General features: G+C 38.1%; 2 protein-coding genes across 10 annotated transcripts in view; one reads left to right on the forward strand and one right to left on the reverse strand.

Annotated features, from left to right (window-relative positions):
• The window catches only part of rfx2 (regulatory factor X, 2 (influences HLA class II expression)), a 45,711-nt gene extending 42,025 nt beyond the window's left edge, over nt 1-3,686 (reverse strand). For 3 of the 7 annotated variants that reach the window (XM_079896091.1, XM_079896090.1, XM_079896087.1), the window contains exon 1: nt 3,635-3,686. In XM_079896091.1, coding sequence (XP_079752217.1) covers nt 3,635-3,671 — 37 coding nt within the window. In that variant the 5' untranslated portion in view covers nt 3,672-3,686. Of the gene's footprint in view, nt 1-830; nt 1,140-3,634 lie in introns of those variants that run through there. The other 4 variants (XM_079896092.1, XM_079896094.1, XM_079896093.1 and 1 more) reach the window with 4 other exon arrangements.
• The window catches only part of acsbg2 (acyl-CoA synthetase bubblegum family member 2), a 30,071-nt gene extending 4,062 nt beyond the window's left edge, over nt 1-26,009 (forward strand). Inside the window, exons 2-16 of one of the 3 annotated variants that reach the window (XM_079896086.1) lie at nt 893-932; nt 12,712-12,847; nt 13,573-13,655; nt 15,311-15,579; nt 17,387-17,475; nt 17,908-18,028; nt 18,354-18,434; nt 18,554-18,703; nt 18,861-19,037; nt 20,262-20,443; nt 21,242-21,484; nt 21,582-21,799; nt 22,642-22,781; nt 23,971-24,217; nt 24,328-26,009. In XM_079896086.1, the coding sequence (XP_079752212.1) occupies nt 12,735-12,847; nt 13,573-13,655; nt 15,311-15,579; nt 17,387-17,475; nt 17,908-18,028; nt 18,354-18,434; nt 18,554-18,703; nt 18,861-19,037; nt 20,262-20,443; nt 21,242-21,484; nt 21,582-21,799; nt 22,642-22,781; nt 23,971-24,217; nt 24,328-24,446 (2,232 nt within the window). In that variant the 5' untranslated portion in view covers nt 893-932; nt 12,712-12,734 and the 3' untranslated portion in view covers nt 24,447-26,009. Of the gene's footprint in view, nt 1-892; nt 933-3,012; nt 3,237-8,024; nt 8,222-12,711; nt 12,848-13,572; nt 13,656-15,310; nt 15,580-17,386; nt 17,476-17,907; nt 18,029-18,353; nt 18,435-18,553; nt 18,704-18,860; nt 19,038-20,261; nt 20,444-21,241; nt 21,485-21,581; nt 21,800-22,641; nt 22,782-23,970; nt 24,218-24,327 lie in introns of those variants that run through there. The other 2 variants (XM_079896085.1, XM_079896084.1) reach the window with 2 other exon arrangements.
• The last annotated feature ends 218 nt before the right edge of the window (nt 26,010-26,227 follow it).

Genomic DNA, 26,227 nt, shown 5'->3' on the forward strand with positions numbered 1-26,227 from the left:
CTTTTTCAACAGCCTGCAAAACATTTTAGCTCAGGTAAGAGAATACGATTTGAGCGATGACATTTCCCTTCAAAATTACGTAAATATATTTGCATTCAATAATCTAAACAAACATAACACTTGAATACTTTGTATAGTAAATATTGCCGATGACGCTCGTATTATCAGAAATGCATCAGTTTTATCGGGCACCGCTATCCCGACTTTAGCAACCTGTTGATGCGTCCGAACCTGAAGCTTCAAGCCCCAAAGAAACATGACAGGTCTAAAAACGGCATGTATCATTTTTGCGAGGTTTCTGTTCAAACTAAAGACATTTAACCTGGACTCGTTCATCACACGGAACCGGGTAGGTCCACGTCGGCTCACGCACTTCTACGAGAATTGAAGCGATTCCTGAAGAAAAGCAACGGCGGAACAAAGCGGTTAAGTTGCTCCAGTAACAGATCTAGCTGTTATTAAAACACTTCCAGCTTTTAAGGAAAGTTTACCTAGTTGGGTAATTGGTTAGCCGGTTAGCTCGTGAATTACCCGTATATAAAGCATATTAATCTTACAGACGTAACGTTAATAACCCACATGTATGGCATTCAGAGTACAAACCGCTCACTTGGATTTCTCCGCTATTAGTTTAACCGATCCCCAAACAAACTGACTGAAGTTGGCAAAGCAGATGAGCTAACCAACTAGCGTGCTAATGTGACTCTAATAGACAGCGAAGGAGATCAGGGCGTGAAAACACGTCGAGATGTACATTACTCAACCTCCAGGGTCCGTTAAATTTACATTCAATTCATTTCGATCTCTCTAGGCAGTAAAAAGATATTCACCTCAGACTTTTGCTTAGATCTGCCCTGGCTTTACTGTTCTTTTCCCTCTCTCTCTCCTCCAGTTGCTGCTGCTGCTGCTGTTGCTGAGTGTTGCTCCCGTTGGTAAGTAACTGTCTCCACGACTACAGTCACTATGGCGAGCGGGGGTCTCGAGGCAACTGTTGCTACCGTCCTCTTCATACGTCAAGGGCTAAAAAGCGCGAGGGGGAGGAGCCAAACGCGAGCCCCTCCTAACTCATTCTACTTCGGCCTCGACTCGAGTCTCGAGCGGTTGATGTTTGATTCCCGCGGCGAGCAGCGCACTAACGCGCCTCGGCTCTTCTTTTCTCCGCCAAAAACCGGTCACTTTACCGCGCTAACGCCAAATAAAGATGATAAAACGGCCAGGTTCTTTGGTTACATGTCTTTCCGCACGGGTTGCCAAATTACAGCTGAAAAGAAAAACAAAACGAATGCAAGGCTTGGCTAGTCTATACATAACCTATTATAATGCAGATAAAACAACTCATGTGATGTGATATCTAAACAATTCATCTCTGTAAATTGTAGTACAATATATAAACGTTAAAACTTCAATGTTAAAACTACGTTATTTCATTAGAACTGATGTCAGTGTGACTAGCAGATCAAATTCAAGCCTAATTCCCCACAATCCCCGCGTAGTGGCAGTATATCACCGTAAAACAAATACACTGATCCTCATCAGGAGGAGATACAAGCGAACTGCATGCCACTGTAAAATAATGCTAACTATTTTGAAACTACACAGTACCTGTCGAGAGTTTGAAAACATGAACATTTTGAAAGATGTTTTTGAAAGGCTGCATTTATTACCATTCAAACACTTAAAACAGAATAGAAAAGTAAGTGTGTGTGTGTGTGTGTGTGTGTGTGTGTGTGTGTGTGTGTGTGTGTGTGTGTGTGTGTGTGTGTGGCAGAGTGGGATCAGTATTAGAATTCATGATGGTTATGGCTCTGGGGGAAAACTGTTCTTGAATCTCTTTGTGGTAAGATTTAAGAGAGAGAAAGAGAGAGAAATTAATTATCCCTCATTAAGGATGCATTAAATTAATCAAAAGTGCCAGTGAAGACATTTATAAAAGAATTTCTATTTTTTATTAATAATTGAATTTAATAAATGCAAATAAATGCTGTTCATTGAACTTTCTATTCATCAAAGAATGAAAAAGTATCACCATTTCCACAAAAAGGTTAAGCAGCACAACTGTTTTCAACATTGATGAGGATGTGATAATTATAATGTTTCTTGAGCTCCAAATCAGCATATTAGAATGATTTCTGAAGAACCGTGTGACACTGAAGACTGGAGTAATGATGCTGGAAATTCAGCTTTTCATTACATTTTAAAATATGTATTTAAATAGAAAACAGTTATTTTAATTTGTAATAATATTTCGCAATATCACAGATATTTTTGATGAAATAAATGAAGTCTTGGTGAGCATAAGAGACTTTTAAAAACATTAAAAAAAAAATTATGTTTCCAGACTTTTGACTGGTACTGTGTATGTGAAGTAGTTTAAACATTCAACAATAAATGTTGAAATAATTTTAAACAGTATAGGCTATTATTCTGCATTGTTGTCATATCACCTCACTACATGTTTAATTTAGTGAATTGTGTTGTTATCATCTTGGAAATAAACAAAATTCACAAACGAGTTTTGTTTAAAACGCCTCTCTTGGCAGTCTACTGCACATTTTTTGGCAGAAATTATAAAATTAGTATGCCTTTCTTAAAAATAGCCTATTTGAATTTATTTGAATTTTATTTTTTTTATTATTATTATTTTTTACAGATTTCAACTGTTTTGTTATATAAAAGCTAAATTAAAATTTTCTTAAAAACGCTGCACCATGACATTTAGTTTTGGCGCTATTCAGATACTTTGTTCAGAATTGGAAAAGTCCAATAATGACCTAAACAAAGAGTGAAATAAACTGTTTTAATGGGTATTGTATGAATTTTATTTCATAGATTTGCCGTCATTTTCACCACAATTTTGCCGCTAATAACGTTTTAGTTAGTGTACCTGGTTACCAAGGAGACAACAGTGTCAGGAAAGAGCGTGCTTGTGAACGCCAGGTGGCGCGTGAGAGCTTTGAGGGAAGTGACGGCGGGCGCGCGCAAGTCTGATTATAGATAATTGGCGCGCTCACTACTCTTGAGTTTATGAGCAGGCGTGAGCTTCATAATGACAACTGGCGTGGGGTTTCCGTGACAGTCTCACACACACAGAAACAGAAACAGACATATCACCGAGCCTGATCTTCCTCTCTCACCACGATTTAACAGACTTCAAATCTATCTTTGAATCTCAAATTTGTACAAAACCTGTCACTGACAACATCAACACTTGGACGTACTGATATAATAAACAAACGGTGAGTACAACATTACATATCTCTATGAGAATATATCTGTGAATGTTATTTTAGTGACGCAATTAAATCTGTGAGATCCATCCTCGAGTTACCTATGTTTACAATAGCCGGCTAATTAGCTACCAAACAAGACATTCCGGTTGCTCAGGTAACGTTACTCACGTGTGAAACCTGCGAACGTGTGCTTGTTATATAATTTAGTCCAAATTAAATCTTCAAAATATTTTAGATTACCAACAAAAATAATTACCACTTTGTTAAGTTTGTTTCGTAGCAAGCTTTTGCACCATATAAATATATGAAAGAAAAAAATTCACCATGCAGCTTTCAGCGACTTTTTAAAAACAAGATGACTGAGTCAAAATTACTGCTATTTTTTTATTGCCTGGTAAACCTACCAGCGGCACCATCGATAGATTTGTACACACTCTGCATTGATGATTAATGTCGATGACCGTAAGTAACCTTCCTCGCGCCAGATGCTTTTCTGCATGGGAAGCTGCGATGAGGATCGGATATATTCGGTCAACGGTCACGTGATCGCATGGTATTCCAGAGCCACGCCATCATTGGCCGGTCGATGGTCTGGCTATGGTGGAGTGGAGCAACATCAGCATCATCATTTCAGATTACATCTGAATTATTTACACTAGGTAGACATGCTTGCATCATAAGCAAAGCTTCCAGAGAAGAGTTCTCACCTAACAGGGTTTTAAGTCAAATGATAAGACCGTGAATTAGAATGTCGTTATGAGTGAAATGACCCACTGCATTCAGAGTGACAGGTTACGTAAGCTCACCAACTGAACTTCAGGTAGTTTCCTGAGGGTCTGACTCATATGACATATAAAGTTGTAGTGGGGATTTTGATTGTTCCCAATGACAAAGGGCCTGTCCCAATACCACTTGAGCACGTGCATGTGACAGGAAGTAAGTGTGCAAGACTGTCCTAGATCAAAAAATTGCTCAGTGCCTTTAATGCACACTTAATCCACACAGTCTCTTAATACCACATTTGTGGCTAAGCATATCCCATAATTCATCATATTCAGGGACTTGGATACCCCGAAAATGCAAGATTTTGAGGAAGACATTCAAGTGTAAGTTAAATGCCCAAATATTGTATAAGAATTCAGAATTTCAAAAAATTGAGGTTTGTAATGAGTCAACAGAAATATGGTCATCATGTGTTCTAGATTGGTAAACACTGGATGATAAACCATATGGTCGGTAGTGTTATCAGCGTCTGAAAGCACTCAGTTTGGAAATGTGTATATAACACATTCAAACAGTGACAGCTGGTTCAGATTTATTGACAAAATGATCTTTATTAAGCGGATTGCTTAGTAACCTTAGTGAAAGAAATGTCCATTTTAATATACATATTTGACAATGTCTTGTGCCTTAATTTGCATGGAGGGACAGTGATGTCAAAGTGCTTTCCTGTTTCAAAGGAAACTGCTTTTCCTGTTTGTGTGTGCTGAAGGAAAAATGTCCTGTTCCTCTAAGTGAAACTGGGAAATGTGTCATGGAATATAGACCCAAAATTCAGGCTTATAAAGAAAAAGTTGTATTACATCAACCAATATGGCATGACTTCACATTAAATGTGTACTTAATTGTAATACACAAGTTAAGACTTTCTAGCCAGATGTTTTCATCTGCTTTTTAATACTTTTAGGTCATATGTGATCAAAAAAGGACTCGTCTCACTCACTCTCACTCAGTCCCTTAGCAAACGTTTGGATGAGATTTGTCCATTGCTGTGGGTGTCACTGGATCACGAATGTTTTGTTCAATAGTTTTCCAGGCTTGGTGGTTTGATAGCTTTGCGTTTGGCATCAGGAAGGCTAAGCCTTTGGTTTTTGAGGTCAGCCTTGATCGGGTTTGCCCTGGTTTTCTTGGGCGCCATTATTGGAACTTACATTTTAAAACAGCCTTTAAAATGTATTTAGAATTTTAAAGGTTTTTAAAAGTGTGAAGGGTAAAGGTTTTTTGTGTCTCTCTGCTAAATGAATTTAACATATGTTTGTGATGGCCTTTAATTTTAAGTTCTTTTTTTATATATATACTTGCACAATGTAGAAATGTGAAAAAGAAATGTGTTAAGAACTTGCTGTTGAATTCTGTCATTTTGAAAGTTCAATTTAAAAAAAGATAGAAAGAAAGTGCAACAAAAAAAAATTGTTCATTCATTCAGCATATGTGTTGGTTGATTTTTGCACCTCAGTCTGATGGTGTCATTTCGAAGCCGGTCGTGTAGAGAGGCCCGTAGTATTCGCCACAGATGCCGCTTTTGAAACACTTCGGGTTTGTTTAGGTCTGTCTGCTTTTAACAATGTCAGTGTCAAAAAAGTTGCTGTTTGGATTTAAATAGTCAAATTCTTAAAGGGTAACTCTCGCCAAATTGCAATCTAGGCTATTTTTGTTAATCTACCCGAGTCAAACATTCGTGTAAAACCATAATTAGAATGGAAACGCCACTTTTAAGATTGACCGTATTTCCGTTTTCGGTCAAAATGCCTTTTGAATGGGAGTGCTAGGGGCACTACAATGATAGCATCAAAATCAGTATTTTTAAAACACTAAGGGGGTTCGACACAACATGAAACTGTGCTTGAAGTGTCACCAGGGGCTCTACACATGAACACATGAAAGTTTACTAAAAAGAAAGGTTTTGTACAGCTCACTTTATCATTTAGTGTTTTCCGGTGGCTGGAATTTTGTCAGTCAAAAGTAGTCGATCTCCGAATGCAACGTAACATGAGGAGAGTAAAGATCTTTCCATCTTTACTCTCCTCATGTCAGTAAAGAATCTCATGTCGAGATTCCATTCTAATTATGCTTTTACACGAATGTTTGACTCGGGTAGATTAATAAAGAAATAGCCTAGGTTGCAATTTGGCGAGAGTTACCATGTCAATGATTGGATCATTATTGCAGTGCTTATGTTTATAGCATGTTATATGTATGGCAACAGTTCTTATAACCCTAACTGATGCACCTCTTGATGGAAATAACATTTTGTGATGTTATTTCCATCAAGAGGTGCTTCAGTTGTTGGTCAAGATCTTGTATTGACAATGCAAGAGTCAAGCACTCTGTAAAGTCTACTCCAGCACATCCCAAAGACTTTCGATGAATTTAAGGTCTGGACTCAGAGGTGCCAATTCATGTGTGAAAATGATTCTTCATGCAATCATTCTTTCACAATACGAGTCTGAATCTTGACATTGTCATCCTGGAATATGACCATGATACGTCTTCCTACATGATTGTTTAAGAAATGAAAAGCTATACACGCTCCATCAATTAGGGTTAGAAGAACTGTTGCCCAACATATAACATGCTACAAACATGATAATCACTGCAATAATAATCCAATCATAAACTCTAAGCATTTGCCGATTTAAATCCAAACAACGGCTTTTTTTTGGCCGGGCAGTGCATATTAGTCTATATTAGTGTCCTGTTTTGAGTTGACTTTGAGTCACTGTGTTAAAAGGACCCTACCTTGACATTATCAAAAGATTGCTCTTTTTCGCAAGAACTTAACTCAAGAACTCGCAAGAACGTCTGTGTAGTTTTGTGCATATCGTTCTTTAATTAATTTATTTTTTTTAATGCCAAATTACATTCATGTATTACATTCACTACATTTCTAAAGAAAACATTGCTTCACTGGTTAGTAGTTCTAAAGTTAAGATGTAGAAATAGGGATATTTGTGTAGTTTCGACATGCCTGTGCTAAACTTGCACTAACCTTTGGGGTCAGAAGGCTTATCTTCACATATATTTATTATCTTTTCACAGTGAGGTGGCACTACCGTTCAAAAGTTTTTGAAAGTAGTCTCTTCTGCTCACCAAAGGTGCATTTATTTGATCAAAAATACAGTAACGATCACTTTTGATCCATTTAATGCATTCTTGATGAATAAAATATATTTGAAGCAGATCATCTCTGAAATGACAAAAATTTCCCCACTACAAAGAGATTCCAGTTTATGTGTCAATGACAGAACCTCACTTTTTTTACTTCCTTCACAGAAATGGCATCCTACAACTCATAAAGAAACAAACCAGAAATACAGGAACGAGCTGTCAGTCACATACCTTTTGAGGTATTCAAAGTCATTAGTGATTGTTGGCAACTACATTTGTCAAAGGTAGCTTCAGGTTTATTCTTACATAATTCTGTTCCTTTTTTGACCCCTACTAGACGTACATTACACAGCATGTACACATTTGTGTAGTGCTTTTTTTGTCACGTAGGCTACAAGAACAGCTCATTTTAACCGACTTTTTCTTGCAAGTCGTTCCATATAATTTTGGTTTTGGTTTCTTTGGTTAGATGAGATGAGCTTTAGCAGGTCAGCTGCACTTGTGTGTGCTCACGCGATAAAGACGGTAAATTGGAGCAGAAAGCTCAAGCACTCTTGCAGATCCACGTATGCAGATGCTCAGCAGCACAATATTGGCATTATTATGGCAGCATGTTAATGGGACAGATGTGTGTTTGTGGGCTATGTGTTCGTAAAATGATGTCAGTGCAGCTGTTCTGGCTTTTGTAAGCTGATGTATCATACTCTAAGTTGCACTGTGGTAACCTCATAGCTTCTGCATTGGTTTGTATGTATGAGAGTGGCGTGTGTGTTTTATAGCCCCTCCCCCCGGCCTTCAGTGGGCTGGTATGTCCATATATGAGGGATGAGTTTTGTGGTGTGAGAGATTTCAGCCAATCAGAGCACGAGGAGTGTTTTTTTGTGGAAGGGGGGTAATGGTAATGGTGCCGTTGAGGGTGTGGTTACAGAGGAGTGGAAAGCTCTGTTTGAAAATGAATGTGCTACATGCACAGTTGTAGGGCGTAAGGAATCGGCCATCATTTTTGAGTCAGACGATAAGGAAACCGAAGAAACAGTCATTTCAGCTTCTGATACAGAAAATCCAAAGACAAAGCAGCATTTTACAGCCTGTAAAGATGCACTGTAAGTTTCCATTTTTGTTTCTACTATGTGAAATAATGGTTTTATAGCACTTGGAGTTGGTAAAGATGATGAATCGCACCCCTAAACACTGGAAGTTAGTTTCTAAAGCAACAGATCTGTGTGTGTGTGTCTGTGTGATGTGTGTATGATTATCGGTGTTTGATGTGTTTAGATCCCAATGGATGTGAATGATGATATGAAATTAGAGGCGTGGCCCCATTCATGTCTGGTGAGATGATTTTTGCATATGAAAGATACAGTTTCGGTTTTGGTATTTACCACAGACTTCTCATTTAAATGAGAAAATGGGCATTGGAAACTTAAAGTATCCTCTGCGTGATCCCAGCTCTCTGTGCCGGCATACAGATGGTAATTTTCGGGTGGGGGCTGAGCGTAGCCGACAATTGCTGCCAGCATCAGCTGTGTGGAAACCCCTCCTCTCCCGTCCTCCTGTTGAGTCTTGTGTTAATGCAGGCTTGGACAGCATGGCAGAAGCATCAGCAGTAAATTACAGGATGTTTGTGGCGTTCGAGGTGTGGCCGACAGGATTTGCACAACCCTTGTGTACACACAGGGTTTTGGGACATCTATGCTCATCTATGCTCATATTCTCCCATCATCCTGCATGGCAGACGCCTTCACACACTCCTCAAATTGATAGCTGTGATTGTGTCTGAAAAAGTGAGGAAAAAGCAGGAAAATTGAAAATGAGCTGACCGATATGTGAGGTGTTTATGATTTGAGAACAAATGTGGTTATTACAGTAATCATTATTCTAAATGGGTCTGAGCTGAGGATTTGTCCCAGAACAATTACATGATTCAAGTCAAAATATAATTATTAATAGTAGGCTAAATCAAGAAGTTGTCATAATCAACTCACATGATAATATGAGTTAATCAATCATTGAGTTTTTTATGTCCTTATTCATGACTGAGTGATTGTCAATTTGTGGAAGGAAGATGCGGAACATCACACTTCAGAAGTTTGGGGTCTTTTAAATGTTTTTGACGGTCTCTTATGCTCACCAAGGCTACATTTGTTTGATCAAAATTCAATAAATGTACTGCAATAGTGTAGATCCCTTCCTGATGCAAATTTACCAGGACAATTCAGAAAGTCCCTCGGCAGTGTCAGAGTGGAAAATATAGGACTACTGGAAACCACCTGAGGACCAAAGAAGATCTTGCTGGTGTTTTTAAGAGTTATATATAGAGAGATATTTTGATAGTCATAAGGCAAAGGATGAAATTTCAACAAACAACATCAGCTGATATATTAGTCATTAAGGAGACATCACTCTTCTTCCAGTCCATGACTCTTTCGTGTTTTTTTGTTGCTGTTGTTGTTGTTGTTTCTTCCACATTTGAAGGCCAGTTAGCGCTATGAATATAGTATAATGCTGCTGAGTGAAAATGGCCATGATCACCAATTCACAGCTTTGGACCGATCACATGACAGCAGATGGCTGATTAAGATGAGATAAAGGGATGAAGATTGAGAATAAACTGGAATGTGCAGAACGATGATGTGTATTTCTAGGTAATGTAACGACTGACAGTATTCGAGCCTTTAAAATGTGGGTTTTTAAAGGTTGCTTGTTTGAAAATGCCAGATTGAAGGCAAAACTAGTTCTTAATGTAGTTTGGGAATCTTGTGAATGTTCTGAGATGCTGATTGGTTTCAGCTTCACCCACCAGATACAAGACACGCAACAAGGGAACATCAGTCCAATCAGCAATGAGATGCAAACTCGCATGGGTCCATACATCTCAAACAAACCCATCCAAATTCATATTTTACTACCATGCCTTCAGTTTCCAGACAAGGGAGTCTGTTATCAGGCGAGCTGACGTCAGCCAAGATGAGAATTTGCATCTGCATCATTGAGTGCATGCTGGGAGTTAGTTGTGGCTGGTGTGTGTCTGTGAGGAGCTCATGCCATGGTGCCCGCTGAGGGCGGATGAGGATGGCTCTGCTGGGAGGGAAGTTACCAAGGTGAATGGATTGGAAAAGGGGGGAGGGAGGAGGTTAAATCATTCTACTAACTGAGGAAAAGACAAATGAGCAATTTTGTCTTTTTTTGAAAAAACAGTGTGCCATGTTAATGGTGTGATAAATTAAAATGTTTAAATCTTTAGTTCTTTTATGTTATTATTTTGAGTTTTTATTTAGTTTCAGTGTAGTTTTAGTTTTTCTCTTATTAATTATCTTGGAGATTTTTAGACTGACCTTTTCCTATACACATACAGAACACAAACTGTTGATTTATGTTGTTGAGACGCCCCAGTTCATTTTGACAGAATGCACAGATTGTCAGAAATCATACAGCATTGATTGAAAATATAAAAGTAATTGTCTCTATAATTCTATTTAGCTTTTGTTTATATTGTGATGCAGACAGTTTCAGTTGAATTCTTTGGCGTGTGTGTGTGTGTATCCTATATTGTATTACTTATGTAAACATATTTATTATTGAGTAGTTTAATACGTTAAGCTGTTTTATTATAATTTTAGTTAGAGTAATGGTCTTTTTAACAGTTTATTATCAAACCCTGTGGCTCATGAATTTGTATGTTTCAAAGTAGCATAGTGTTGATTTCTGATACTGTATCAGATACCAGCACGGTACTTTTTGTGGAAGTGTTGCTCATAATAACCCTAATGTTTTCATCATCTCATCGATGAAAGCTAAAACCAAAACAGAACCAAAAACTCTGAGCAAAAGGTCATGAAGCACGAGGCTGATGAATAGCACCCGGTTTGTTTTTCACTCCCTGGGTTTATTTCAGACTCTAAAAACCCTGTTTTTCTATTCGCTGGCTTTCTGATTGTTTTCATCATTACAGAGGGGCGGGAGCGTCGTTGGCATGTGTTTTTATGGCAGCGGCGTGTAAAAACAACATGCCGCTCGAAAGGTGCAGAGGTCAGGCTTTGGAATGGAGAGGGCAGAAGATAATATAAGGGTGGGCAGCAATATTTTTCTGGACGTAGTGATGCGTTTCCTTTTCTTGGCAATGATACCCTTTCTGTGCAGTCCGCAGGAGCCATGTTAGGAAATTTAGTGGAATAATGTGGTCAACTGCCTTAGCAATCAACCTTTTTATGGTTTTCAATAGACTATTTATTCAGGGTTATTGTAAAAGGTTGTATATTAGGTTAAGGGAGTCTTTTGGATAACTTGTTCCCAAAGTTTTATATAATAGTGAATGATCTTTGATTAAAGGAAAAAAAATCTGTATAGTGATTTAGTGTGGGAAAAAAAAACTGAAGAAAAGGCTCATATCTGTTTAGTTTAGATAATTTTTGTGTTTTGTTTGGCCATGTGACTGTCTCATGCTTACTTCAGGGGCTTTCTTTTAAATTTAAGCTTTGGCACAACGTTTCGTCCTATTCACCAGTCTGATGGTGTCTTAAAGACAGAGACAGAAAATATTGTGGCACTGCTGGTGTCCCAGCATGCTTTGCCGTTGGCGTCAAATCAGAGACTAGAAATGTATGGGTGAAACTGTTTTAGATGGGCATTCATAGTTGGTTGTAGGTTTACATTTCACTTTAATATGTTGTGACTGTGTTGTATGTGTGTTGAGTAGTATAGTCCAAAATAAGTAGTGTCCACTTTGTATTATGTCCACACACTTTTTAGCAGGTCACCAATAAATCCATCTTATAGGGGTGGTATAATGCCCCTTTTTACAATATGTAAAATAAGTCTCTGTTGTCCCCAGAGTGTGTATGTGAAGTTTTAGCTCAAAATATAAATAAAAAATGCGTTGTTTCGTGTGTGTCCCTTTTAAATGCAAATGAGTTGCTGCTCCCAGCACAGAGGTAGGAGCTTCAACAGCTCCTGTGTGTGTGTTAGCAGATCTGATTACCTCACGCAGACATGCACTAAAATGTCAGAAACTGTTCTGCCTTTTATGTTTAAACTGGAGTCAGACAGTGATAGAGACTCAAGAAGTGACAACATGTAGAGTGCAACAGGATGTTTCTGAATGTTAGTTGATGAATTTATGTTGCTGATGTGTTAAACTATCTTTAATTAGCATATTCTGTCATGATAATCTATAAAATCAGACGGATTTGACAGCTTGAGAAGTCTCACAAATGTGCTCTACTACATGTGTAGACTGCGTGTTCCCAGGGGTGGGGTTTATGTAAATTTTAGGGTTAGTAATGTCACCAACCCAGGAGGAATGTTGTTATAGTCCTTAGCAGCCGTTTGTTGTAGTCCTTTAAAAATGATTTCTTTAAAAGCAAATATCTTCCTTTTGCTTTGAACTTTGAGCATTATAACTTTGCAGATGTTGTTTATGCTCAAACAGCAACATTACACACTAACTAAAGTTAGAAAAGTTAAATCATAATCAACCACCCCCTTTAAAGCATTTTATATGCCATTAAATTGTCATCGTGCTCTCTAGATATACATTAGGCATTAAAAAAAATCGTTTGAGTGCTACTTTTAACACTGTGTCTATTCACATTAGTGACTGCGTGTGAACCTACGGCCATGTCCACAGCCTTAGTGATGGACCATCCAGGGGACGCAAGCCTCCTCCAGTCCTGTGGAACAACAGACAGTCTCGCCTCCCTGGAAGATGTCATCACCGAGTGTACAGCAAAGTCAGTGTCTTTTCATTTCTTCTGTGTCATGTTCACATAAACTTAACATGCATGTATACTAGGTTAGGCTACGTACATTTTTGACGAATTAGTCATGATAGGTTTGTTTGTAAACGGGAGAATAAAGTTATGTGGGAGTGTCATTATATAAAGAAAATACCAGTGTCTGTCTGCTATGCCAGGTTTATAAAATAAAGATACAATTCATCATAATGAATCACATCAAATAAAGATTCGTTACATCATAAGTTGAGTACACACTTTTTATGTTCTTTATGATTGTTCCTCTTCAGATACAGTACAGTAGGAACCAAATGTGTGTTTGCATAAGTCAAAGTAGATTCAGCAACATCAATGTTTTTTACACTACCGTTCAAAAGATTGGAGTCAGTAAGATTTTTTTGAAAGAAGTTTTTATACTTACCAAGCCTGCATTTATTTGATCCAATAAAAATACAATAAAAATAGTAATATTTTGAATTATTATTATTATTATTATTATTATTATTATTATTACAATTTAAAATAACTATTTTCTATTTTAATATATTTTAAAATGTAATTTATTCCTGTGATGGCAAAGCTGAATTTTCAGCAGCCATTGCTCCAGTATGTAGGCCTAAATAATGTAAAGTGATACTCGTGTGTGTCTGAGAGAAAGATGAGACCATTTCAGCTAGAGAATGCTGCTTGTCTGGAAAACTCATTATTTGATTTCTTCGCAGTGAGTCATCAGAGGAGGAATCAGCATGTGCCAGAGAAGAGCAATCAAACACCAAAGCCGAACAGAGTGTGCACACAGAATCAGGTGAGATTACACACTCTTGCTGTTTTACTAACACTCGCAAATCACTTTAAACTCTCAAACACTTGGATGAAAAGTCTAGAACATGTTCTCACTATTATACAAACAAACATACTCACTTACTCTCGCTGTTACAGGCATATGTGACCATAACCGCCATTTTGAACACATGCCATAAACATCTGAGGTCTCAAATCCGCCATGTGTGCATTGCATTCAGTTCTGCATTACACAGATAAAGCACAGTGATGAAAGCTGGCCGGAGCACTAACCCCCAACTCGCACCTCAATGTTCCTTAGTGTTTTCATCATAAACTCTTACGTAACTTCATCTTTTCGAGAACTTGAGTTCACTAGGACCATTGAGTCCTATGTGAGAGGAAGTGCTTGAAAAGGAAGCTGCTGTCCCTATGCAAACTAACTTCCCTTTCCTTTAGACATGCAGCAGGATGACTTTTTTTTAATGGGAATTATAATGCAGTTTCACAGTCCCATATGAGTTTGTTTATAAAGGTTAAACAGTTTGAGCCGTTTTCATGGGAAGCCAGATGTCAAAGAGCCGTTTGAAAGTGGCCCATGTGTGAACTTCCAGAAGTTCTATTTCTCTGCTGTTGTCTGTCTTGTTTACATAAGATAACAGAGCTTTGAATGAGGTCATGTCGCATGACTCTGGATTTACTGATCAAGCTGCTGTGATGGCTGTGTTTTTCATTTCGAACGATTTTGCAGAATGTATGGTCAGCATATATTTGTGTGTTATGGGTTTACGCTGCACAGGATATTGTAAAATGTGTGAGGTGGCTTTCTTCCCCTTTCATGCACAGCTGCCGAGATCAGTCAAGATAAATTCCTGTTGATATTATTCTCAGCTATCTTGCAAATGATTTCTTGCAGTGTGTAATTTCTGCGCCATTAGCAGCAAAAGAAAGAATTGTTTCCAAGCACGTTTCCCAAACACTTTCCCATCTGTCATTGTTCAGACAAAAATGCCCCAAACCATTGGCAATGGTGAAATGAACAGATTGCAAGTCTGGTTGGATGTGATAAAATGACCCACTGCAGCTTTAAATTGAGATGTTCACAAAAAAGTTACAGTTGTGTAACTGTAAACTGTTGTGTAACATAAAATTATGAAAATGAGGCTGGTCACTCACTCACTCACTTCCTGAAGAGTCTGCATACTGTTATGACACCTGCAGTTTGTTTTCTGGTTTAAATGATTCTGTGCTCTGCTACTGAAACCTCAACAGAAACTCTGGGCCAGTGTGTGTATTAGATACTAGTGATGGATGGACCTCTCATGCTGAGGCGAAAGAGTGTGTGAGTAAATGTCCTGATAGGGTGTCGCTGATCCGTTTGATTTAAAACAGACGCTGTGGCAGCAATTCTTTTGTGTTTTGTGCAAACGAAGACCACACAGAAACACACAACATAAAAACTGTGACTTACAGCAGAGACTAAAACAGAATTCACTAACGTAAAAATAAATAAAAATATTATCATGTTATATCTCAAAGTACCACCTGATTCCATGTTACTGCTACAAAACGATTTAATAGGGGTTGTCCGGTTAAAAATGTATGATTTTAATGATCATCATACTACACTGTGCAGAATAAATAATGATCAGAGACAATAAATAGCTGTTCACTTTGTAGGTGCCACCCCTCGACCCGACTCCCTGTCTTTGCCCGCTAAGGGCACAGAGTTCTGGACCACATGCAGGGATGGAGAGGTGAAGCTCAGAATGGGTGAGTCCGGCCCTGAGGCTGAACCCGCCATGACTGTGAACCAGATGTTCACCTCTACTGTCCAGCGTTTCGGCAACTACAACGCTCTGGGCTGGAAAGAGGGAGAACAGTGGAAAACCATGACCTACAGCGAGTACTACGAGTCTTGCCGCACTGCTGCCAAGAGCTTCCTCAAGGTGAGGGCCGTTAACTCATTTAAACTGTTGAGTATTGTTGAGGGTTTAATATCTTTATTTGTGACCCACTGAGGCTTTGCAAAGATGGGCATACAGTTTGCATTTTTACTTTTCCAACATTTTCACTGGCTTCATTTTTTTAGCAATATATTAGTTTGCCCTGAGTTTGCCATTGTTTGAGTCAAGCACCTAGTTAGCATAACAGATTTAACCCATGACTGTTTATTGCTTAGAAATTTTGTAACTTTGTCATTGTCATTGTCTTCTTGTTGCTGTTGAGATCACGACCGTTCAGCATTACACTGTTTGTTATCTGAAATGACACTGTAATGTTTCTGATAAGAGGAACAGTTTTATGTAAGACATTCCTGATAACAAACACTTAAGAACTTATAAACGCATATAAACAGGTGTAACTGTTATTAAGATCACAGAAAGTTCTCGGGTAATCATTGTTTTGTCCTCGAGTAAAGCATTTGACCTCAGGTTACCTCAGGGTGAAAGTGCCTGCAATTAGTGCACTGTATGATAAGGCATCTGGGTAATGACACAATCCTCGTCCTATTTCACTACAATTTAAAGCCAATTTTTACCATTTTTAATGAGAATCAAGCACATTTTCATGCTCCGTTCTCATTAACATAATGTGTCTGGGCAGTTTACATACTTTAAGTCTCATTCTTTTTATTCTCATTTCTGTAATGTATACATAATACAGTGGAAATTCAAGTCAGCTCAAATTAATGGCAGTACAACTAATACTATCATGATAACAACTTGTCTAAATATAATTACAATTAAATAATATAAATATTCTTTCCATTACGGTAATGAGAATTCTATTTATTTATTTTCCTATCCAAGTAATTAGGATTAGGATGAGTTTTCTAAAATGGGCTTTATTTCCTTTATTCAAAATATATAATTTTGTATTTTTGTCTTTCTCTTTTGGGGTGTAATATGTAATGTGTAATTGGGGTGTAATCGACATGTTCTTGAATTCTGCACAACCCAGTCAGAGCTGGATTTTAGTTGTGCAGCTTGAGGATAATTGGCCGCAGTACCTGAGAGTAGTTTCTCTCTGCAGCAGGAGGCTTTTGTTTATCGTCTTCGGTTTTTCCATGCCCTTATCTTGGGATGAGGTTCATCTCCCAACTGGTCACGTTCTCCCTGTGGGGGAACAGGACGTCATGCTTGGCGGCCGATGTGGGCAGATTTCCATGGTTTTGTTTATTGTGCTACTCAAGTGTAATTTGTCCAATTCAAACCCTGTGGGAGAGATTCAGATCGAGTTGTGTGTACACTAGGCAGCATAAACACAAAAGAAAGACTTCACAAAAGAGGTGTTAAATGTCATTACATGCGTGCAATATTTTGGCTGGTGCGACTTATGTATTTTAAATACGATGCAGCTTGGTATGTTCATCCATATAAATCGATTATGAAGTCTGACTCATGAAAAAATCATTATTTTGAATCTTCTTAATGATTTTGTTAAACTGGTTCGCAAATTGTTTATCTCTAATGTCCTGTTGCAAGAACTTTGTTTAAGAGTTGGATGACATTTTGGAGTTACTGAACTAGTGAAGATCTTAAACAGAGAGATAAACGGCAGCATTTAACTAAATATTTATTTAACCACAAAAAAAGAACATGTCAAATGCCATGTGGGACTTCTGGAAATTCTTATGAGCAATGACTCAAACAAATCATAAGATGGGCATCTTCATCTTTTATGTACAAACAATATGATTTTGCTTTGAAATGTGTTTATGTACATGTGCTAACTGTGTGTATATGTTCACAGCTCGGTCTGGAGCGGTACCACGGCGTCGGTATCCTCGGGTTCAACTCAGCCGAGTGGTTTATTGCTGACGTTGGGGCTATTTTAGCTGGGTAAGTATTTATTGCGAAGATGTTTTACACTTTGTCCTATGAGTCTTCAAATCAACCATAATACGAATGCTGCTGTCATGCTAGCTCCAGGGTCATACAGGTCATTCTCGAATTACACATCATCAGCACACAACCAGTGTTTGTCCCAAACAAAGCTTTAAGTCAAATAGTGGCTATGCTGTGCCTTAAACTGCCCAGTTGCCTTTATGACTTTAGTGATGACAGATGGTTAAAGGCACAACCTGCACTTGTTAAACAGCATCACTTGAATCATGTCTGGGTCTGTAAACATATAGGTGGAGTCAGAACAGAAGTAACTTTGAATGTTGTTAATGTTTGAAGGTGTTTCCTGTTGCTGAACTGCTCTCCATTTGGTTACATGAGTTACAGAGTTCAGGATGTTTATTGAGGGATTCTGTATGTCATTGGCAGGGGTTTTGCTGTGGGCATCTACACCACCAACTCCCCTGAGGCGTGCCAGTATGTGGCGGAGAATTGCCAGGCCAACATCCTTGTGGTGGAAAACCACAAACAACTGCAGAAGATCTTACAGGTAATGAGAGTACAGGACCCATTTCCTTTTCTAAATCAACTCAGATAAGACCTTTTACCTACACTACTATTCAAAAGGTTAGGGTTGCTCAGATTTAATGTCTTATGCTTACCAAGGCTGCATTTATTTCATAAAAGATCCAGTAAAAAATGTAATATTGTGAAATTTTATTACAATGCAAATATCATTTTTTATTTCTGGTCCCAGTTCTCAGATCCTGAGACTGATCAGGGGCCAGATCAGTCACACTCAGTTCATTAAAATCACACTCAGTTCCTCCATCTGCTGTAGGCTTTTTCCTGATGATGTGTGTGTTTCATTTCAGGTCCAGGACAAATTACCGCACCTAAAAGCCATTATCCAGTACAAAGATGAGCTGAAAGAGAAAAAGCCCAATCTCTACACGGTACATTTGATTAGTCAAATATTTTCAATTCCGTTCTCAGAACATAATCTTTCTTTCTAATCCCACTCCTTTACTAATTGAAATCTGACATTTGCTATGTAAATATCTGATACACATAGTGGGCGGAGTTTATGGAGCTGGGCCGCGACGAGCCTGACGCTCAACTCGATGATATCATCAGCTCCCAGAAACCCAATCAGTGCAGCACACTGATCTACACATCCGGAACCACAGGCCAGCCAAAGGGAGTAATGCTTAGTCACGACAACGTGAGTTAAACCCAAAACATTCACAATATAACATTTGAGACTTTTGAGCAAATTGTAACAAAAACAAACTTTAAAATGAGGGTTTACTTGTGATTATATAGTATGCTGAGTCACCAGTCATTCTTAATACTGAAATGTTCTCTCTCTCCTCCTGTAGCTGACATGGACAGCATTTGCAACAGGCCGAGATGTGGGTCTTACAGATGCAGATAAGTCACAGGAAGTGGTCGTGAGCTACCTTCCACTCAGCCATATTGCTGCACAGATGATTGACATCTGGCTTCCCATGAAAGCAGGAGGAGTTACGTACTTTGCACAGCCTGATGCGCTAAAGGTTAGTGTGCAAATTACACATCCTTTGCTATTCATTTGCCAAGCTAGTGCTAAAAAAAAAACGTCCTGTGCTTTTTTTTTTTTAAAGTGATACTTTTATTTAGCAAGGATGCATTCATTTAATCAAAAGTGACCAAGATATTTATGACCAGAAATTGATAAATATTCAGTCTGCTGTTTAAAACAAATAAAGAACCAATGGTTATGTGCAAACAGCAGGAAACTGTATATTCGTGCATTTTGCGCATGTCAAAAAAATCTATCCCTATTTGAAGCTTGTGGCGTATAAACGCACATCAAACCGATCACGTTTAGCGTTCATGTAAACACTACGTTCGATTCATCAATCGGAATGAATTTAGTCTGGTTGAAACAAAAGTTTTGCATGTAAACGTAGCCATTGATAATAACAAGAAATATTTCTTGAGCAACAAATCAGCATATTAGAAGGATTTCTGAAGGATCATGTGACACTGAAGACTGGAGTAATGATGATGAAAATTCAGCTTTCCCATCATGGGAAAAAAATACATTTTGAAATATATTAAAGCAGAAAAAAGTTAAACAGTAATATTGTGAAATATGATTACAATTTAAATATATTTTTGATTAAATAAATACACCCTTGGTGAGCATAAGAGACCTTCAAAAACGTTAAAAGGTTTTAACGATCTCAAACTTTTAAAAGGTAGTGTACATGTTAGGGAAGGCACTTCTTGTATTCTTCCCCTAATCCCTCAGGAAGGATCTTCTCTTACGTACACAAAACAAAGACAATCTTGTTAGTTTAAACTAACTGTATAATCCTTTTAAAGAGCTTTTTCACTGATCTATTTGATGAAACGTAATTCATAAAGTCTTAGTCATGCAGCTCTCACACACAGAAAGGCATTTGTGATGTTCAGAAGTGTTTAATTTTCATCCCTTTTCAGAAAACAAGCCCCTGATCTGATCTGATATTTTATTAAAACAAATGCATGATATGTTTCCGCATGTGATCTCTAGAAGCTGAGCATGTGATATCTGTAGTGCCTCAATGGGTCTCAATAGCGCCGCAGTACTGTTTTATAATAGGATCATTGATTTAAGAACAGGGCCAGAAACTGACATGGAATACCTGCTCGTCACCTGACATAACCCTGGGTGTGTCAGCTGATGTTGGCATGCACATATGAACATGAACCATGCTTGCACATGTAATAATAGAAGTCACTGCATGTCCCAGGGTACTCTGGCCAACACCCTACGTGAGATACGCCCTACTGCGTTCATGGGTGTCCCGCGAGTGTGGGAGAAGATGCAGGAAAAGATGAAGTCGATCGGAGCCAAATCGTCCACTGTGCGCAGGAAGGTGGCATCTTGGGCCAAAGATGTGGGCCTGCAGACAAACCTCAACAAAATGGAGCTGTATGTACATACACATTTAAACACACAAAAAGAAGGTAGAAACATATGTTCAGACATGACACTCCTTTTGAAATATCAGTAATTTACATTGGGATCCAGAAGTCTGAGAACAAATTGAAAATCTGGGATTCAAAATCTATTTTAAACCTGGATGTAGGAATTTGAAACATTTAAAATAAAGAATTATTGAGCAATTAATGCTTTTTAATAATAGTATAAATAAAATATTTATTTATAATTTGTGAAGTCAGATTTCCTTAAATAAAAAACAAATACTAATAAATAGAAAATTTCAAGTCATCGTTTCACTCAAACTGTTATTCTGCTAATATCATTTGACTTAAAACTAATTGTATTAAGTTATAAAAATGCAAAATAGAAGTGGTCTCAGACTTTTGGTCCCCAATTAAGTTAGCTAATCCCAATTAATGCCACAAGAGTAAAATATGGCCTCTTTATGGAAAATCTGGGAATAAAAGTATTTTTAATGTTTAATAGTTCTTAATAATATTAATAAAATATGTATTTGTTTATAACTTTTTACTCAAACTGTTATTCTGCTAATATAATTTGTATTGAAATAAATTGAATTAAATTAGAAAAAGGTAATGTGAGAAGTGGTCTTAGATTTTTGGACCCCAAGTTAGTTGACTTGAGCAGAAAAAAAGGTGCAAACAAGGAAAAAAAGGGCACTTTAACCAGTTTTGTTAGGAAGATTGACACATCAATCGGTGACATTTTAAACAGTGAAACAATTAGGCTCTGTATTAACAGAGAGGAATTGTCTTGTGTCTTCAGTAACGGAAACCTGTCCTCAAAGCCACTGAACTATCGGTTGGCGAAGCGTCTGGTGTTCCGGAAGGTTCGGAAGGCACTGGGTCTGGATCGCTGTACGAGGTGTTACACCGGAGCGGCTCCAATAACCAAAGACACGCTGGAGTTTTTCCTCAGTCTGGACATTCCTCTCTTTGAACTCTACGGCATGAGTGAGAGCTCTGGACCGCACACCATCTCACTGCCTGACGCCTTCAGACTCACCAGGTACTGTCACCTGCATTTTTTTTCAGCTGAAGTGAGTCATTTTTAGTCACTTAAGCTTTAACTTTTAGTATGTTTCTCATTTGCATTTCCTTCTCAGCTGTGGAAAGGTGATTCCAGGCTGTAAGACAAAGATCTTCAGCCCTGATGCCGAAGGGAATGGAGAGATTTGTTTCTGGGGTCGTCATGTGTTCATGGGATACCTGAACATGCCTGATAAAACAGAAGAGGCTCTAGATACTGATGGCTGGCTGCACTCGGGTGACCTCGGCAAACACGACCAGAACGACTTCCTGTTCATCACCGGCCGCATTAAAGGTAATGAGTTTGACGGTCGGTTGAAAACAGATTCTGTGCTTCCTCTTCGAACCACACCAGAGTTCATTTGGAAGTGGACTGAGACCCCCTGAAAAGGTGGTGTCCGCTTGTTTGGTGCGCACCAGGATTCGGACGGCAGCGTTCACACTTGCAGATCAGTTCTCTTGGTTCTTTGGCACCAGGCCAAAAAAAAAAGAAAGATGCATTTAGTCCTGGTTTGCTTGGCTTTCACATTGTTATTTTTTTGACACCGAACCTAAAAATACAAACAAACTTACTGCTTACCAATGGAATTTACCGCGGCGCACATCCAAAACAATTCTGTGTGCTAAATGCGCTGTGTGCTAAATCACAAAGAGCTTATAGAATGCGTATAGAAGTCAAAACAGCACTAGGAATGCCTCTGTTGCACACAAAGAAAGATCTATAATGGGCGACTGAATTCCTATGACGATATGTAACAGATATACTTGAGCATTCTGTCCTTTTTAGGGTCGCACCTTGTGACATCACTTCCTGTTTTTAGTTAGTTTAGATGTCTTTGGTGCATGTTGCGTTCATATTTCATTAAACTGCACCAGAGTTGGCTTGAAAGTGGAAAGGTGGGTCTCGGTCCGCTTGTTTGGTGTGCTCCTGGATTTGGATGGCAGCGTTCACACTTATTCAAATGAACCGCACTAACAGAGCAAAGAGCAAACCTGCCAAGTGTGAACACACCCTCACTCACTGGAACTAAAAAAGCTATGCAGTTTCATTTCATAAGATGTTACAGAGTGGCCACATAAAGGATTTCACTGGGATTTAGTGTGGTGCATTTAATGAAGTTTCTGTTTTTATTCTAGAACTGATCATCACAGCTGGAGGTGAAAATATTCCCCCGGTGCCCATTGAGGACGCAGTTAAAGAGGCCATTCCACTCATCAGCAATGCCATGCTTATTGGAGACAAGAGAAAATTCCTCTCCATGCTGCTCACCATTAAGGTATCATATTATTTATATATATGTATGGATGTGTGTGTTGATTCCAGTATAAACGTGTGTCAAGGTTATCCACCTTGCACTCTTTCACCAGACGAGATAAAGCGACAAGCTTTAAAAAATCTTTTCCATCCATCAACCAACTGTGATGAGGGACATTTTGTCAAATGTTTAGTTTAGATTTTTGTGGCTTTGTGTTGTGTAACTCATTCACCTTTGTCTAGGAAACAGTGTTAAACGTAGTTAATGACCAAAATAAAACGTTTTTATTTTTATTATTATTCAACATTATTGATTCATTTTTAATGCCTTCCTTGTATAATTTGACTGATAATCATGTTCTTCACAAACTGAATGCTGTAAATCTAATCTGAACATCTCACCCGAAAACTTGGGTTGTGTAATGTTACAGAGATAATGCTGATTGTAAAGATACACGAATGACCATACATTTTTACTATGCTGTAATCAGATCATATCAGTATGTTAAATGCTCAAATGTTATCAGACGGCTTCCATAAACTTAAAAGCTACTGCCAACCAGTGGACATATGTGTAATTACAAGTTCCACGCTTTTTTCTTGGAATCACTACGCCCCCTAGTGGCAATACTTTTTGAGTTGTAAATTGAAGTGTTACTAAATAGTGGTGTTTGCTAAGGCAAGTATTACTAGCATCACATTATTAGTAGTATAATATATGCAGTATTATATTATTATAATAATTATTATTATTGCTCATATTTAAAACAAACCCTGAGTTAAAAACTCTCAAGCATGTAACTTGTCCCACTGTATGATGTCTCAAATCATGTAGTTTGTTAAGCACGGGTGTTGTATTACTTTTCTAATACATTTGATGTAGTATTTTTACCTGGTGGACAATTATAAGGGTGAACAAAATCCCACAGACTTGCATTTTAATAAGGGAACTGAATAAGAAACACTGGCAACCGCAAAGCAACATGATTAAAAAGCAGTCAGAACAACTTAGCAACCACATAGCATCCCCCTGAAAACCACGAAGAACACTTTAGCATCACTGGAGTGTGATGTTAGTTGCCTAATTTAGACTTAAAAGGAGCTTTATCTAAATTTAAATGGGAAAACTATTGGATAACATGCATTTAATCTAATATACACTTACCTTACCATTGGAAAAAACATTGACCGCTCTTCTCTCTTGCTCTCAGTGTCAGGTAAACAGTGAAACGGGCGCTCCTGAAGATGAACTGACCCCTGAGGCGGTGGAGTTGTGTCGTAAACTCGGCAGCAACGCCACTCGAGTCAGCGAGATCGCCGGCGGCCGTGACCGCGCCGTAAACGCAGCTATTCAAGACGCCATCACCCGCGTCAACGAGAAAGCCACCTCTAACGCCCAGCGCATCCAGAAATGGACCGTGTTGGATCAAGATTTCTCTATCTCTGGAGGAGAACTGGGTGAGTTTCTTTGTAATGAACTTTCTGTGAGTTATTTCTGGGTTTTGTTAGTAATTTTATTAAGATGTAAATATGCTGTTTGTTTAACTGTTTTAAACTCTCAATCTCAGGGCCCACGATGAAGCTCAAGAGGCCAGTGGTCATGAAGATGTACAAAGACCAGATTGAGAGCTTTTACAAAGAAGTTGTGACCCCAACCACCCCAGACAACCCTCTGCCTCCTAAATAGGTGTCCAACAAAAGCCCTTGTCATCCACTTCAGATCCGGAGACAAAGAGACTGACATGGTCTAACACACACATGCTTACATAGGAACACCACTCAGACCTTGTGTTTTGCTTCATTTTTGAGTTAATGTGCGTTCAGGGTTTTTTAATTGTTAATTTCATACTGTTTACATTTTTCTGTGTTACTGAAAGAAGGAAAACATGTTTGTAACAAAAAAGCCATTTGTGAAAAACATTTTTTTTGTTATTTACTATTTATTTTTCTTGCCTAATTATAATGAAGTGTCTTGTTGATTTATATGGAAGTGCAGGTGATACAGATTAATTTATGGTTCGTGACTGAATTCTTTGAGAATAGCTTTGGGCGGTAAGTGCTCGTTTGTCAACGGCACTTCTGTGAACAAGTGCCACCACAAACACTGGTTGTTTAACAGAAACTAGATGTTTGCGGAGGAACATCCTCAAGACTTCGCTCTGTGAAGATTATTTAGCAGGAATCCAATGCCATACAAGCCATAAATCGTTTTTCAGAACCAAATGCATCACATTTGTTTGAATGTTTGTTTCAGTTATGCGGTTGGTTAATATTGTTGTTTAATTCTTTGTAAAAAAACATTAACCTGTTAAATAGTGTAAATACGTATTGCATTAATTTCCTCTTCTTCTGTGGTCTTACTTAATGCTTTGCTGTGTCATTGTGACAATCCTCAAAGTAGCAAACCCATTTTCTTGCCATTGATATCTGGACAGAGAGAAGCGGTGAATATTTATCTTATGAAATACGGGGCATGAAGGATCTGGTGTGAGAAATAGATCTGTTCAGAGGTGATCATTTGATTTGCTTTGACTTGCATTGTTCTTTGCTTTGCATGTGCAATAATGACATTTTGACCAAATACGTAATTGATTTTATTTATATTGTATGCATAGTAAAATTAGTATAATGCAATTTAGAAAACCAATATGGATTGATAAATAGGTTAAATGGACTAACATTCTATTTAATCAGTCAAGTGCTTGAATATACAGAAATGTAACTGCAAATGACTTAATGCAAATCCAAAGATTGATCTTCCCTCTGTAGTTTTATCACACTAGAGAGCTTTCCTCAAATACTAGACCTCTTACTCCAAAGTGTGTATTTTCTGACTGCATAGCATGACCACAGCGAGGCCTTTTTGTAAATGAGAAAGATTGCAAGTAAATTGTGCATGAAATGAGACTTTCATGAGAAAAGTTGTTCGCTCAGTCAGAATAGGTGAGAATGAAGGTAGAGCTAGTGAGTGATATCCTTTCTTCTATCCGGGATTTCTATTATGGTTTAAACTTTAATTCTTTTTCAGAAAAGTGAACATACTGTAACATGAAGTCTCAGACTGTGAAAGACTTGACTGGTTTTACCTGACTCAAAACCTCTTGAGCTGGGTGACATTTGTGTGTTGTGTCTGTTGAAACTGGATCTTGGGAGATGAAACTCCAGGTTTCTACTTGTATGTGTGTGTGAAAAATCCTTTTACTGGACAATAAATGTACTATAACCATGATAAAAGCAAGTGTTAAAGTGCTCATCCTTCAACTTCGGATAAATGGTTTCATTGGTCACTAGGATCAGAAATGGCTCACAGCTGGAAAGACGTGCGCAGTATTGGGAACGTTACTTTGTTTGGAAATGTAATAGGTTACAGATTACAAGTTAGCCTACTCTATTTAAAATGTATTAAGGCGAGACTACAGGTGAATAGGGTAAAATTTTAAAATGATAGATATTACTATGAAACTTCCT

This window comes from Squalius cephalus (assembly GCF_949319135.1).
Source record: "Squalius cephalus genome assembly, chromosome: 16".
NCBI lineage: Eukaryota > Metazoa > Chordata > Actinopteri > Cypriniformes > Leuciscidae > Squalius > Squalius cephalus.